Below are 17080 nucleotides of genomic sequence, written 5' to 3'. Positions count from 1 at the left end.
TGGGATATCAGAGACGTGGTGTCACACAGATATAAGGGATGCAGAACTGTAATTTGGGGAGTACAACGTCTACAGAAAGGATAGAAGGATAGGAAGGGAGGAGGGGTTATGCTATTAGTTAAAAAACACATAAAATCCAAGGAAGTGAAGCCAGTCGACATCGATGGACAGGGCCAGTGTTGAGTCAGTTTGGTGTGACATAAGCATAGGTAAATCAAATTGAGAGTAGGAGTGTGCTATAGGCCTAATGACTCTGATGAGTATAATAAGATACTGTACAGGGAAATAGAATGGGCCAGTAAATCAGAGAGTCTTATAATGGAGGATTTTAATTTCCCAGATATTAGCATTAGCATTAGCATTAGTAGAGGCATTTGATGCAAAAAAGCAAGCTTATGCAGCATCAGCCAAAAAAAAAAAAAAAAAAAAGTAACATAAATAAATAAAAATAACCACTTTCCACTTCACCCCTCTGTTCGTTCGAAATACCTGTCCAGCTGAGCCTTAAACTTATTTAGGCTATCAACTTCCACGACAAGGGATGGAAGTCTGTTCCACCCACCAACCACCCGCTGGCTAAAGGCAAATTTCCGCACATCTATCCTACATCTGTCTTTCCTCAATTTGAATTTATGCCCTCTCAGGTGATTTTTCTGAGCTAGAGGAAGAATCCCATCAGCATTGAGCATGCTCAAACCATTCAAGGCTTTGTACACCTCTATCAGATCACCCCGCTGGTGCCTAGTTTCCAGACACTGTAATTTGCAAAACTTAAGCCTTTCTTCGTAAGAGAACCCCTTTGTCCCATTCACCAATCTAGTTGCCCTTCTCTGTACTCGTTCCAGCAGCTCTACATCCTTCCTGAAATGAGGCCTCCAGGCCTGTATACAGTACTCTAGGTGTGGCCTGACCATTGCCTTATACAAGGGAATAATCACCTCCTTATCCCTGCTAGAAAAATTCCTATATATCATTGACAATACACCATGAGCTACTCTTGCAGCTCGTCTGCACTGCTCAGAGAACTTCATATCTGCCTGCACCACCACCCCCAGGTCCCTTTCATTCTCTACCACTGTCAGTGTAGTACCACAGAGTTGATACGTTGCTCTGGGGTTGCTGTTTCCCATATGTAGTACTTTACATTTGTCAATGTTAAACTTCATTTGCCACCTCGAAGCCCATCTGCTCAACCTTTCCAAATCCTGTTGCAGCAGCATAGTGTCAGTAGTGTCCTTGACAACCCTGCCAACCTTCGTATCGTCTGCAAACTTGGACATTAAGCCTGATATACCATCATCAATATCATTTATAAATACAGAAAACAATAAAGGCCCCAATACTGAACCCTGAGGGACTCCACTAATAACATTAGTCCACGATGAGCAGTGTCCATTGATTACCACTCTCTGTCTTCTCCCCCTCAACCACCCCTTTATCCATAGCAGCAACTTGCCTCCAATGCCACACTGCTCCAATTTGTGCAGCAGTCTTCCATGTGCAACAGTATCAAAAGCCTTTCTAAGATCCAAGTATATAATATCAAAGTTATTCCCTGCATCCAGTTCTTTTGTGACTGCATCATAGTATCCAATCAAATTGGTCAGGCAAGACTTCCCCTTAACAAAACCATGCTGTGTCCTAGCTATAACTGAAGTCTTGTCTAGATGATCCTGCAGTGCTTCTTTCACCAGTGCCTCCATTAATTTTCCGGGAACAGAAGTTAAACTCACAGGTCTATAATTACTTGTGTCAGCCTTTGATCCCCCTTTGTGAATTGGGGTCACATTTGCACATCTCCAGTCAATGGGTACCTCCCCTGAGTCCAAGGAAGCTCTCATAATTATGGCTAAGGGTTTGCTTACCTCCTTTGCTGCCTCCTTTAATATAACTGGATAGATCCCATCCACCCCAGGTGCCTTTCTTGTGTTTATCTTCAACAATTTCTCCTCCACTTTGCTCTCAGTTATTACAAGATTCTCTAGCTTACTGCTAGAGTTGAATACACCTCTGGCATTCCCCTCGCTGAATAACTCCTCATGTGTGAATGTCGAAGCAAAATATTCATTTAGTTTGTTAGCTACCCGAGCAGGGTCATCAACAGTTGACCCATCGATCTCAAGTGGACCAATCTGATTCATCCCCTTCCTTCTAGAGTTTACATAAGTAAAGAACTCTTTGCTGTTTTTCTTCGCATCCCTTGCCAAGGATCTCTCGTAATCTGCCTTCGCCTGCCTAACCTCCTTTGTAACTTGGTTACAGATCAACTTGTATCTATCATAGGCGTCCGTGTCACGTGTTAATTTGTATGTATCCCATGCATTTTTCTTCTCTGCCATATGCCTCATTAGTTCATCTGACAACCATTTAGGCCTAAACCTTGAACAATATTTCTTAGTTGGTATGTAAAGCCTAGTAGCTTCCACGATAAGTTCTTTGAATGCTTCCCATTTTGAATTTGCTGTTGGCAATATCATCAGTTGATCCCACTGTACAGAATTTAAATACTGTCTCAGTCCATTGTAGTCGCCTTTACGAAAGCAATACCCCTTCCCTTTACCCCTAATGGTAGTTACCTCTTTGAGTAACTCCCACTTCAGCACACTGTGATCACTGCCACCAAGTGGTTCATTTATCTGCAGATTCTTAATGCATGAAGAATCACTACTGATAATCAAATCAAGAGTATTACTCCCTCTAGTTGCCTCCCGAACATGCTGATGTAGAAAACAATCATCCAATAAATCCACAAAAGCCTTGCTACTGTGTGAGTGACCAGCCCCCAAATTCCAGTCAATATCTGGGAAATTAAAATCCCCCATTATAAGACTCTCTGATTTACTGGCCCACTCTATTTCTCCGAACAGTTTCTTATTATACTCATCAGAGTCATTAGGCCTATAGCACACTCCTACTCTCAATTTTGATCTCCCAATGCTTATGTCACACCAAACTGACTCGACACTGCACTGTCCAGCGATGTCCACTGGCTTCACTTCCTTGGATTTTATGTGTTTTTTAACTAATAGCATAACCCCTCCTCCCTTCCTATCCTGTCTATCCTTTCTGTAGACATTTTACTCCCCAAATTCCAGTTCTGCATTTCTTATATCTGTGTGACACCACGTCTCTGAAATCCCCACAATATCTGCCTTTGATGTTTTGAGCAATACCTCAAATTCATCAAATTTATTTACTAAACTCCTAGCATTGGTGTACACACAAGTATACATGCACCTGTTCTTTTTCTTAGCTGCCCTAACACAACCCATGTGTTTACTTGTACCCCAATGATTCCCAGCAGTCTCTGAAATATCCTGCATCTTATTTTCCAGGCTGCGGCTCATTCCAATAGAAGCAGTGCAAGAATCACTTTCACCTCTGCCAGTGGCTACTGTTAATCTATTAGTCCTTGTATCCCCCCAATCTAGCAGTTTTCCGACCCACCTAACATTGCCTCGATAGCATCAGCAAACATTCTTGCACCCTTTCTATTTAAGTGTATCCCATCCCTGTAGAAGCAGTCTCTCCTGTTAACAAGTACAGACCAGGCTGAAAAAAATTCTACCCCTTGAGCCCTGCACAATCTTTCCAGGGCCGAATTGATTGACAGGGCTCTCATCATATACTCCCTCCTATCGTGTCTGGGCAGAATTGCAGACACTTTCAATTTCAACCCTAATTCACAGCTTTTTTTCATCAGTGACCTGTACTTGTCAAGTAATTCCGCCGGTCTCCTACTCTTAATGTCATTAGTGCCAACGTGTACAACTATATCACCTTTTGTGCCCTTAAAAGATGATATCCGCTCTACAACGTCATCAACTTTTGCCCCTGGCAGACATACCCTGGTCCTATTCCACCTATCCTTTTTACAAAGCATGTTTCCCGTTTCCCTGACAATAGAGTCACCAACAACTACTAGTTCCTTTGGGACCAGCGCATTCTGCCTAGGGGGTTGCCGCTGTGTTCCGCGATGACCAAGTGCAAGCTCTGGCATTGGTGTGGGCAGCTGAGAGCTTGATGGGCCCCTCACTTGGGGATTTTGACTGGAATTTGTGGGTTGGTCACTCACACACTAGCAAGGCTTTTGTGGATTTATTGGATGATTGTTTTCTACACCAGCATGTTCGAGATGCAATTAGATAGAGTAATACTGTACTCTTGATCTGATTATCAGTAGTGATTCTTCATGCATTAAGAATCTGCAGATAAAGGAACCACTAGATGGCAGTGATCACAGTGTGCTGAAGTGGGATTTACTCAAGGAGGTAACTACCATCAGAGGTAAACGGAAGGGTTTTTGCTTTTGTAAAGGCGACTATGATGGTCTGAGACAGCATTTAAATTCTATACAGTGGGACCAACTGATGATGTTACCACAGCAAATTTAAAATGGGAAGCATTCAAGGAACTAATCTTGGAAGCTACCAGGCTTTACATACCAACCAAGAAATACTGTTCAAGGTTCAGGCCCAAATAGTTGTCAGATGAACTAAAAAGACATATGGCAGAGAAGAAAAATGCATGGGATACATACAAATTAATGGGTGACATGGAAGCCTAGGACAGATATAAGTTGGTCTGTAACCAAGTCACAAAGGAGATTAGGCAGGCAAAGGCAGATTATCAGAAATCCTTGACAAAGAATACAAAGAAAAAGAGAAAAGAGTTCTTTACCTATTTAAACTCAAGAAGGAAAGGGATGAATCAGATTGGTCCACTGGATGTTGATGGTTCAACAGTTGAGGATCCTGCTCAGGTGGCTAACAATCTAAACGAGTATTTTGCATCTACATTCACACATGAGGAGTTATTCAGGAAGGGGAATCTCGTAGGTGAAGTAAACATTGGCAGTGAGCTAGATGATTTTCTAATAAATGAGAGGAAAGTGGAGGAGAAATTGTTGAGGATAAACATAAAAAAGGCACCCTGGGTGGATGGGATCTATCCAGTTATATTAAAGGAGGCAGCAAAGGAAGTAAGCAAATCCCTAGCCATAATTATGAGAGCTTCTTTGGACTCAGGGGAGGTACCCATAGACTGGAGATGTGCAAATGTAACCCCAATTCACAAAGGGGGATCAAAGGCTGACACAAATAATTATAGACCTGTTAGTTTAACTTCGGTTCCAGGAAAATTAATGGAGGCACTGCTTAAAGAAGCACTGCAGGATCATCTAGACAAGAATTCAGTTATAGCTCAGACACAGCATGGTTTTGTTAAGGGCAGGTCTTGTCTGACCAATTTGATTGGATACTATGATGTAGTCACAAAAGAACTGGATGCAGGGAATAACTTTGATATTATATATTTGGATCTTAGAAAGGCTTTTGATACTGTTGCGCATGGAAGACTGCTGCACAAATTGGAGCAGTGTGGCATTAGAGGCAAATTGCTGCTATGGATAAAGGGATGGTTGAGTGGCAGAAGACAGAGAGTGGTAATCAATGGACACTGTTCAACGTGGACTAATGTTATTAGTGGAGTTCCTCAGGGTTCAGTGTTGGGTCCGTTGTTGTTTTCTGTATTTATAAATGATACTGATGATGGTATATCAAGCTGAATGTCCAAGTGTGCAGACGATACAAAGGTTGGCAGGGTTGTTAAGGACACTACTGATGCTATGCTGCTGCAATAGGATCTGGAAAGGTTGAGCAGATGGGCTGAGAGGTGGCAAATGAAGTTTAACATTGACAAATGTAAAGTACTACATATGGGAAACAGTAACCCCAGATCAACGTATCAACTCTGTGGTACTACATTGACAGTGGTAGAGAATGAAAAAGACCTGGGGATTATTGTGCAGGCAGATATGAAGTTCTCTGAGCAGTGCAGACGAGCTGCAAGAGTAGCTCATGGTGTCTTGTCAATGATATACAGGAATTTTTCTAGCAGGGATAGGGATGCGATTATTCCCTTGTATAAGGCATGGTCAGGCCACACCTTGAGTACTGTATACAGGTCTGGAGGCCTCATTTCAAGAAGGATGTAGAGCTGCTGGAACGAGTACAGAGAAGGGCAACAAGATTAGTGAATGGAACAAAGGGTTGCTCTTACGAAGAAAGGCTTAAGTTTTGCAAATTACAGAGTCTGGAGACTAGGTATCGGCGAGGTGATCTGATAGAGGTGTATAAGGCTTTGAATGGCTTGAGCACGCTCAATGCCAATGGGATTCTTCCTCTTGCTCAGAATAATCACCTGAGAGGGCATAAATTCAAATTCAAAAGGACGGATGTTGGATAGATGTGCGGAAATTTGCCTTTAGCCAGCAGGCAGTTGGTTTGTGGAATAGACTTCCATCACTTGTTGTTGAAGTTGATAGCCTAAACAAATTTAAGGCTCAGCTGGACAGGTATTTCGAACGAATGGAGGGGTGAAATGGGAGTAGTAGTTGTGTGTGTTTTTTTTTTTTTTTTTTTTGGCTGATGCTGAATAAGCTTGCTTTCTTGCATCATATGCCTCTACTAATGCTAATGCTAAGATAATAATCAATAAAACATGTGCATGTATAAGTGTTCCTAGGTCTATCTAAAAAAAAAAAAAAAAAATTGATTAATTGATTGATTTCTCCATTACTTTAGAAAGAGTAGAAGTAATTGCAATGGGACGATAATTGGATGGGAGGGATTTGTCACCCTTTTTAGGAACTGGCTGGATATGAGCAAATTTCCAAGCAGAAGGAGAAACACCTTTGGAATAAGAAAGTGAAAAAAGGTGGCAAAGAATAGGAGTAAGTTCAGGAGCACAGGTTTTGAGAACAAGTGGAGAAATACCATCGGGACCTGGAGCTTTCTTAGCATCAAGATTCGTCAAAATCCTTCTGACATTCTTTTGACGGAAGACCACAGGAGGCATTGAATGGAGAGTGTTGGGAATGGTGGGAGGTGTTTTACCATGATCATTAATACATGAGTTGGAAGAAAAATGGGATGATAGCAAGTCAGCTTTATCCTTGGCTGAAGTGACAACAGAACCATCTGGTTTGGACAGAGGTGGGAGCAGAGATGGGCAAAAGTTGTGTCCAATAGCTTTGGCAAGAGACCAGAATGTTCAGCTACCATTAGGGCAGGAAGCAAGTTTTCTACTCTTAGCCTGTTCAAACTCTAGTTTGGACTGATTAATAACTGCTTTACAATTGTTGCGAGCTTTGGTCTAGGCAGAAAATGAAACTGAAGAATGAAAAAACATCATGAAAAAAAATAAAACTAAACATCATGTTTTTTTTTTTTAATTACAAGTGAATATACACACATACAATTCCTGCTTTATAATAATGTGGATAACAAGTTGCTCAGAGACCCTACTGTATGCTGGGAATATATATATTGTATTAAACACACTCAACTTATAATAAAACTAATAGCTCTTAACATTTACAAAAGCATGTATGCTTCGAAATATCTTTGAGTAGAGTCAGTTTTTCAAAAATATCTTACTACTAAATTAAATGAGTAATTATTAGTGATTAACAAAAGTAAATAAACATTAAATTTTTACGAAATTATTGAAAATATCAACACCTTTGAGTATAATGCGTGAATTTTTGTTTAATTTGATTATTTTCAACACAATGCATTATTTCTCCGTAGACAATATCCTCTGCTTAGACTTTTAGCAAGAAAATGATGAAAGGAAACAAGCTTATATACATCACCATTAAAAAAATAACAAAAATGACTTCAACTGTCCAACCCTTCTTTAAAGTTACTCAAACTACCCACTTCCACAACATCAGGTGGGAGTCTACTTCAAAAATCAATTAATCTCTGGTTAAAAGCAAGTTTCTAGAATTCAATACATTTGCAACTATCCTTTTCTGATTTAAATTAATGTCCTTGGTGTGTGTCTCCTTGCAGGTGCTTAGTTTCCAGATGCAGAAATAAAATATTTCTTCATAAAATTATCCTTTTGTTCTTCTGATTAATCTTGGTACTCATCTCTCTGCACCCATTCCAACAGATGTACATCTTTCTTAAAACAAGGTTTCCAAACCTGTATGCAGTAGTCAAGATGTGGTCTAACCATTTCTTCACACAATGGGATATAACCCTTGTCCCTACTGGTAAAATTCCTGTATGACAAAACCCCATGAGCTATATAAGCTTTTCTTCCATACATCTTTTTGCTAATACTAATGTGCAAAGTTTACGAATACTACTTATTTATAAATTAAAAAATAAAGGATTACTTATTAAATTAAATTAAATTTGTAGAATTGAAATCTAAAGGATTACCTTCACACAGTCCTGAACTAGAATCCAAATACTCAGAGATTCCACAATTAGAAACACAGTTATTATTTCTTAGGAACAAGGGAGCATGGCAAGACATACAAACTGAGTAGCTGGAACAAGTGTGGCAATTTTTGCTGCAAGCTATGAATGAACAAATGAAAAGCACCACATAATAAAAAAATGAAACAGACAATATACTAGAAACCAAACTACTTAAATGTGCAAGACAGCAATTCATTAAAATGGTTGCACATAAGTGCTATTTCAAATACAAATATAACAATTACCATTCTGTAACAAACTTAAATACAATTCATAATATGGTAATGTCATAATGGAGCATTTATTCCATTCTTTAGAAAACCTATTATACATTTTTAAATGTTTTTACTCTATTTAAAAAAAAAAAAAAAACCATGGTATAAGAAAATTATAAGACTAAGGTAAAGAAAGCCAACACAGGAATGACGAGAAACGTCGGATAACTTATGTGGAAAATTAGTTTCCCGACACCGGACTCTAGCACTGCTCGCTTGGTAAATAGAGGGTAGGTGTTATCGGTCTGGAGCCGAAATTGAGAAGGATATATTGATTGACGGGTAAGCATGGCAAACGATGAAATAATTGGTGGTGGGTGTGACAGACGACAAGCTACTGAGTAGTCATTGGTTGGCATTATAATGTGCATTTATGAGTAAAGAAAGTGCATAATAGTTTTGTGATGAACAGTAAACAGGTAATAGTAGCAATGAATCTTTTAAAGATGGAAGAAATTTATAAGGAAAATAAAATGTTGGTTGATAAAAATTAAAATAAAAAAAGTTTTGTTCTGTTTATTTTTATGTTCTTCATTATGTTTTTTTCTCATTATTAAAAGCAGATTTTTGGAGTTTGTGAGTGTTTTACTATATTGTTGATTTAGACTTGGTTATGAAAAAAGGAAAAGAAAGAAAGATTCTTTTTATATATATATATATGTATAAAGTGTTTTTATATATATCAACAACACCTCAATAGCTATTCACTATATATATAGTGAATACATATTGAGGTGTTGATTGACGTTATGATGCATGTTTATCTGCATAAGTATCTTAAAAAATAAAAGTACAGTAATAAAAAATTAATATTTTGTTAATAAACAATTTATGCGCTAGTCCACCCATGATTCTAAAGAAAAAAGGTGAGGTTACTCCCTATATTTCGGGAGGGGTTCAAGGTCCCAAGGAATTCAAGTGGAGGTAACCTAACCTTTTTTTTCAGCATTATGAAAAGTGGCGATTAGGGCAAGTTACCATTAGTGCTTCTGAGTTACAGGATACTAAACCGATGTTATTGTGTGTTGTGTTCAGGCACCAATCAGCACAACATTTGTCACGCCTACCTGTCAATCAATATATCGTTCTCAACTTTGCTCTAGACCGATAACACCTACCATCTGTTTACCGAGTAAGCAGCGCTAGAGTACTGTATCAGGAAACTAATTTTCCACGTAAGTTATCCGACGTTTCCCGTCATTCCTGTGTTGGCTTTCTTTATCTTCGCCAATTATAATTTTTGAATAGTGAATGATCAAGTTAAAGAATGAGAACCCATGCATTAAACCTGAACTAGATAGGTGGAACAGGACCAGGGTATGTCTGCCAGGGGCAAAGGTTGATGACGTTGTAGAGCGAATATCATCTTTTAAGGGCACAAAAGGTGATATAGTTGTACACGTTGGCACTAATAATATTAAGAGTAGGAGACCGGCGGAATTACTTGACAAGTACAGGTCACTGATGAAAAAAAGCCGTGAATTAGGGTTGAAATTGAAAGTGTCTGCAATTCTGCCCAGACACGATAGGAGGGAGTATATGATGAGGGCCTTGTCGATCAATTCGGCCCTGGAAAGATTGTGAAAGGCTCAAGGGGTAGAATTTTTTTCAGCCTGGACTGTACTTGTTAACAGGAGAGATTGCTTTTACAGGGATGAGATACACTTAAATAGAAAGGGTGCAAGAATATTTGCTGATGCTATCGAGGCAGTGTTAGGTGGGTCGGAAAACTGCTGGCTTGGGGGGAGACAAAGACCAACAGATTGACAGTAGCCACTGGCAGAGGTGAAAGAGATTCTTGCACTGCTTCTATTAGAATAAGCAGAAGCCTGAAAAACAAGATGCATGGTATTTTAGAGACTGCTGGGAGCCATTGCGGTACAAGTAAACACATGGGTTGTGTTAGGGTAGCTAAGAATAGAAACAGGTGCAGGTATACTTGCGTGTACACCAATGCTAGGAGTTTAGTAAATAAATTTGATGAATTTGAGGTATTGCTCAAAACATCAAAGGCAGATATTGTTGGGATATCAGAGACGTGGTGTCACACAGATATAAGGGATGCAGAACTGTAATTTAGGGAGTACAACGTCTACAGAAAGGATAGACAGGATAGGAAGGGGGGAGGGGTTATGCTATTAGTTAAGAAACACATAAAAACCAAGGAAGTGAAGCCAGTCGACATCGCCGGACAGTGCATTGTTGAGTCAGTTTGGTGTGACATAAGCATTGGGAGATCAAAATTGAGAGTAGGAGTGTGCTATACGCCTAATGACTCTGATGAGTATAATAAGGAACTGTACAGGGAAATAGAGTGGGCCAGTAAATCAGAGAGTCTTATAATGGGAGATTTTAATTTCCCAGATATTGACTGGAATTTGGGGGCTGGTTACTCACACACTAGCAGGGCTTTTGTGGATTTATTGGATGATTGTTTTCTACATCAGCATGTTCGGGAGGCAACTAGAGGGAGTAATACCTCTTGATTTGATTATGAGCAGTGATTCTTCATGCATTAAGAATCTGCAGATAAATGAACCACTAGGTGGCAGTGATCACAGTGTGCTGAAGTGGGATTTACTCAAAGAGGTAACTACCATTAGGGGTAAAGGGAGGGGTTATTGCTTCCGTAAAGGCGACTACGATGGACTGAGACAGTATTTAAATTCTATACAGTGGGACCAACTGATGATGTTACCAACAGAAAATTCAAAATGGGAAGCATTCAAAGAACTTATCTTGGAAGCTACTAGGCTTTACATACCAACTAAGAAATATTGTTCAAGGTTTAGGCCAAAATGGATGTCAGATGAACTAATGAGGCATATGGCAGAGAAGAAAAATGCATGGGATACTTACAAATTAACACATGACACAGAAGCCTATGATAGATACAAGTTGATATGCAACCAAGTTACAAAGGAGGTTAGGCAGGCGAAGGCAGATTACGAGAAATCCTTGGCAAGGGATGCAAAGAAAAACAGCAAAGAGTTCTTTACTTATGTAAACTCTAGAAGGAAGGGGATGAATCAGATTGGTCCACTTGATACTGATGGGTCAACTGTTGATGATCCTGCTCAGGTAGCTAACAAACTAAATGAATATTTTGCATCGACATTCACACATGAGGAGTTATTCAGCAACGGGAATGCCAGAGGTGTATTCAACTCTAGCAGTAAGCTACAGAATCTTGAAATAACTGGGAGTAAAGTGGAGGAGAAACTGTTGAAGATAAACACAAGAAAGGCACCCGGGGTGGATGGGATCTATCCAGTTATATTAAAGGAGGCAGCAAAGGAAGTAAGCAAACCCTTAGCCATAATTATGAGAGCTTCCTTGGACTCAGGACAGGTATCCATAGACTGGAAATGTGCAAATGTAACACCAATTCACAAAGGAGGATCAAAGGCTGACACAAGTAATTATAGACCTGTGAGCTTAACTTCTGTTCCAGGAAAATTAATGGAGGCACTGGTTAAAGAAGCACTGCAGGATCATTTAGACAAGACTTCAGTTATAGCTCAGACACAGCATGGTTTTGTTAAGGGGAAGTCTTGCCTGACCAACTTGATTGGATACTATGATGCAGTCACAAAAGAACTGGATGCAGGGAATAACTTTGATATTATATACTTGGATCTTAGAAAGGCTTTTGATACTGTTGCACATGGAAGACTGCTACACAAATTGGAGCAGTGTGACATTGGAGGCAAATTGCTGCTATGGATAAAGGGGTGGTTGAGGGGGAGAAGACAGAGAGTGGTAATCAATGGACACTGCTCATCGTGGACTAATGTTATTAGTGGAGTCCCTCAGGGCTCAGTGTTAGGTCCATTATTGTTTTCTGTATTTATAAATGATATTGATGATGGTATATCAAGCTTAATGTCCAAGTTTGCAGATGATACAAAGGTTGGCAGGGTTGTCAAGGACACTACTGACACTATGCTGCTGCAACAGGATCTGGATAGGTTGAGCAGATGGGCTGAGAGGTGGCAAATGAAGTTTAACATTGACAAATGTAAAGTACTACACATGGGAAACAGCAACCCCAGAGCAACGTATCTACTCTGTGGTACTACACTGACAGTGGTAGAGAATGAAAGGGACTTGGGGGTGGTTTTGCAGGCAGATATGAAGTTCTCTGAGCAGTGCAGACGGGCTGCAAGCGTAGCTTATGGAGTATTGTCAATGATATACAGGAATTTTTCCAGCAGGGATAAGGAGGTGATTATTCCATTGTATAAGGCAATGGTCAGGCCACACCTAGAGTACTGTATACAGGTCTGGAGGCCTCATTTCAAGAAGGATGTAGAGCTGCTGGAACGAGTACAGAGAAGGGCAACAAGATTAGTGAATGGAACAAAGGGGTGCTCTTACGAAGAAAGGCTTAAGTTTTGCAAATTACAGTGTCTGGAGACTAGGCACCAGCGAGGTGATCTAATAGAGGTGTATAAAGCCTTGAATGGTTTAAGCATGCTCAATGCTGATGGGATTCTTCCTCTAGCTCAGAAAAATCACCTGAGAGGGCATAAATTCAAATTGAGGAAAGACAGATGGAGGATAGACGTGCGGAAATTTGCCTTTAGCCAGTGGGTGGTTGGTTGGTGGAACAGTCTTCCATCCCTTGTGGTGGAGGTTGATAGCCTAAATAAGTTTAAGGCTCAGCTGGACAGGTATTTTGAACGAACAGAGGGGTGAAGTGGAAGTGGGTTTTTTTTTTTTTTTTTTGGCTGATGCTGCATAAGCTTGCTTTCTTGCATCAAATGCCTCTACTAATGCTAATGCTAATACTAACATACTGTGTATACAGGGTGTCTCAAAAATATTGGTACAAACGTTTAGGGGCGGTAGGTAACATCTAAAGGAATGTGAATCGCATAGGAACCCATAACCGGAAACATGTGATGTGCGGAAATTTGCCTTTAACCAGCGGGTGGTTAATTGCTGGAACAAACTTCCATCTGTAATTGTGGAAGTTGATAGGTTGAATAAATTTAAGGAGGAACTAGACGGGCATTTGGAGGGAATGGTGTGATTTTTTTTTTTTTTTTTTGGCTGATGCTGCATAAGCTCATACACTTGCTTTCTTGCATCACATGCCACTACTACTACTACAGGCGCATTATAGCCATAGTAGCTTATGCGCCATTAAACTCCCATAACAACTACTACTACTACTACGTCACCGTAAATCGGTAGACGGCACTGTTCATCAGTTCGAGAGAGGGAAAATTTCTGGTTTACCCACTCAAGCAGTAGTCGCCGCATGAAGAGCGTGCATCGATATACAAACTGTGAGCTGGTAGACATGTACCTAGTGTATGGATTAGCAGAGGGTAATGGACGAGCCGCTCAATGAATTTATGGAGAACGCTTCCCAGACAGACATGTACCAGATCACCATTTGTTTGCACGTGTGCATCAAAATTTGTGCAATTATGGGTCATTTAGAGGTAACAGGAGTAGTGCGGGCAGACTGCATTTGACGAACTCCTGCCATGGAAGAAAGTGTGTTGAATGCCATCCAGAATAATCCTACTACCAGCACACGTGCCATTGCCTCTGCCTTAGGAGTGTCTCGTTGCAGCGTACAGCGTGTCTGGCACGATGATTCCTTACACCCCTTTCATCTCCAAAGGGTTCAGTTACTGCTCCCCCCAAGGTCATCCTGCACGTGTGGCTTTTGCGCAGTGGTTTCTCCAAGAAAGTGTTCAAGACTTGAATTTTCCAGCCTATGTTTTGTTCACGGATGAGGCTTATTTCACTCGGGAAGGCTTATTCAATCAGCACAATGCTCATGTGTGGGCTCACAACAACCCACACAGTGTGCGCCCCCATGCGGCACAACATCGCTTCACAATAAATGTGTGGACAGGTATGGTCGGTAACTGCTTAGTCAGCCCGTACCTGTTACCATCCCGCATGAACTCCGCTAAATATCGGATCTTTCTTGAACAAGTTCTACCAGGGTTACTTGACAATGTTCCAGCAAATGTGAGACGCAACATTTGGTTTCAACATGACAGGGCGCCTGCCCATTATGGAAGGTGTGTTCGTGACCACACCTTCCATAAAAGTAGCAAGACAATGTTGGGCCTCGATGGATTGGCCGTGGTGGACCCGTTGCCTGGCCCCCATGTTCCCCTGATTTATCGAGCCTTGATTTCTTTCTGTGGGGGGGAGCTCTCAAATCTATCGTGTATGAATCGCCTGTGGAGACGGAAATGGATCTCATGGCGAGACTCGTCTACACTGCTGCTACTGTCAAAGAAACTCCAGGTGTGTTCGACCGTGTCGCCAATCCATGCTGCGTCGGTGTGACGCATGCATCGCGTCTCATGGTGGAACCTTCGAGAATCTGTTGTAACATCATGAAATGCATCCATCTCGTACTCCATTGTTAATATTATGTCAAATAAACGTTTGCCACTAATTACTGTCTTGTGTCATTTCTGCTTCTTGTGCCTCTGCTACTACTTTCCCGTGACATTTCTGGTTATGGGTTCCTATGCGATTCACATTCCTTTAGATGTTACCTACCTCCCCTAAACGTTTGTACCAATATTTTTGAGACACCCTGTATATAAGCTGTAGCACAACTGCATGCAGTTAAAGCTACATTTATTAAGCAGCTATTCCAAGACTGAAACTATAAAATAAATTTCAGAAATGAATAATAATTTCATAAAAGCAAACCAAAATAACATACAATACAGAGTAGACAAATTAATGTAATGTGATCTAGAAAAGACTGGGAGGGGGCTGTATATTACAGCTGAATTGTTATGGCCTTCAACATCAGATTTGTTGAGCAGGGGTTTAAAGAAAAGAGAAGAGCTGGAGACAATGTACTATGCCTAACATTTCAGTGAATAATCTGAACTGGCGGCGGCAATAGCACTGTGGAGTAGTGTGGTCAATAACTGTACTCTGATCCAGACACAGCTGTGAGCTATGGATTTCTCCCCTGGAAGTTTCTGGTTGCTCTGTTAGTTGGAACTACTTCATGCCCTATGGAGGACCTTTGAACTTTGCCTCAATTGGGACCATTGATTGGATTTGGCTTGCACAAAAAAGTCCACATCCGATGGGAAGGATCCAGGCTGTGCATGCTAATATTCTCTGATTACCTGCAGCCTGTTTGGCACTCTATCCCTGGAATTGTGCAATCTCCTAATGCTGGTTATTGAAAGGGTTGGGGAAGGGGGAACTGAGAGTTAGTGTGATGGATCAAAGAAGGTCAGGGTCTGGCACAGTGGATGACATCAGTGGTTTATAGTAAAAAGGCAAACTAGGGTTATGACTGCCTGTGTTTCTATTGATTTTGGAGCCTGGACTGGAATTATTATGCACTGCCTGGAGGATTGTTATTTGTTATTTAGTTTTTAGGAGCATTAGCAACTAAGGCCATATTGCTCCGGGTTGTGCGGTGATCTTTCCCTGACCTTTCCGCATCGTCCGTATTTGGTGGTGATGGGTTCGAACCCCGGTCTAATCAAGAAGCGCTGCCTGGAGGATCTTATGGTATTAAATTGGAATGCATGGCCCTTTACAGATGCTTTCCACTGCATCCATTAAGAGCAGTTTCTAAGACTCAATAGCACTAAAATCCTTCAGGTGGTATACAACTATTCCTGTATAAAATTCATGGAATTCTGGGCAATCTGATACAGCCCAAGGTCCTAGGAAAAACAAAAAAAAAAAGCCAGGCATACAGTTCCTTCCCCCTTGTCTCATCCTCTCAAAAACTATGATACTGTCCAAATGTGGCATACAAGGACCACATCAAACCACAACTAATAGAGGAACCAGAAACACCCAGGGCAGAAAGGGACCAATCACAGCTCAAAATACTTAATGCCACCATCACCACTAATTCAAATTGTTCTCTGTGATGTGAGGCACAGTATATTGTCCTCCATTCTCCTTTTTCTTCTTCATAAATGTATCTTCAACTGTTGGAAACAGTTGAAGGATATAATCTCTCTCTCTCTCTCTCTCTCTCTCTCTCGGCCCCGGGTGCCAAGCGTTATAGTGATCAAGCGATTTTCAGAGTGATTCATAGAGCGTTTACTCAGAGCCACAGTTCTTCTTTAGTTTAAAAAAGTTTTTTACATTCTCTTCAATTAATAACTTAGTCTTACGAATTGTAAGCAAGTTTTAAGAAAGGAAATCCACCTTTCTTTTTTTCTCTCTTTAAACTAACGTATTAACCCTTATACTGCTTGGTCACTCTAGCGGCACTGCTCCTGCCTCCCCGTGGCGGGGCCGGTAACCTGGGAGAAGAAATCCACTCTCCCAGGGCTGAAAGGAGCAAAGATGGAAAACAGTTCATTTCCACCTTTAGAGCCATCGAGCTCAAGACCAGCAAATGACAATGAAAATGACTATTCCCAACCAAAGAGATTGAAAACAACACCCAAAGAGGAGATACCAGCCTTCCTCATCTTGCATTCTCTATCAGATCAGCCTCTGAGCAAATTATCACCTTTTCTAGTGCAGAAATGCATTGAGTCTGCTGCT

At 40.7% G+C, this 17080-nt stretch overlaps 1 protein-coding gene across 4 annotated transcripts in view; it reads right to left on the bottom strand.

Moving 5' to 3' along the window:
- Positions 1-17080, bottom strand: part of LOC150083681 (extracellular matrix organizing protein FRAS1-like) — an 866422-nt gene that overhangs the window by 565610 nt on the left and 283732 nt on the right. For 3 of the 4 annotated variants that reach the window (XR_016547213.1, XM_090378121.1, XM_090378122.1), the window contains one exon: positions 8238-8378. The exons of the other annotated variant lie outside the window; for it this stretch is intronic. Coding sequence is in view for 2 of the 3 variants with exons in the window: in XM_090378121.1 (XP_090234247.1) it covers positions 8238-8378 (141 nt within the window). In the remaining variant the exon portion in view is untranslated. The remainder of the gene's footprint in view (positions 1-8237; positions 8379-17080) is intronic. 4 annotated transcript variants of the gene reach the window in all.

The sequence above is a fragment of the Mastigoproctus giganteus genome, chromosome 7 (genome assembly GCF_048544385.1).
Source record: "Mastigoproctus giganteus isolate SK-2022 chromosome 7, ASM4854438v1, whole genome shotgun sequence".
Taxonomy (NCBI): Eukaryota; Metazoa; Arthropoda; class Arachnida; order Uropygi; family Thelyphonidae; genus Mastigoproctus; species Mastigoproctus giganteus.
The sequence above is the reverse complement of the archived record's forward strand: the minus strand, read 5'-3'. Positions and strand labels throughout refer to the sequence as shown.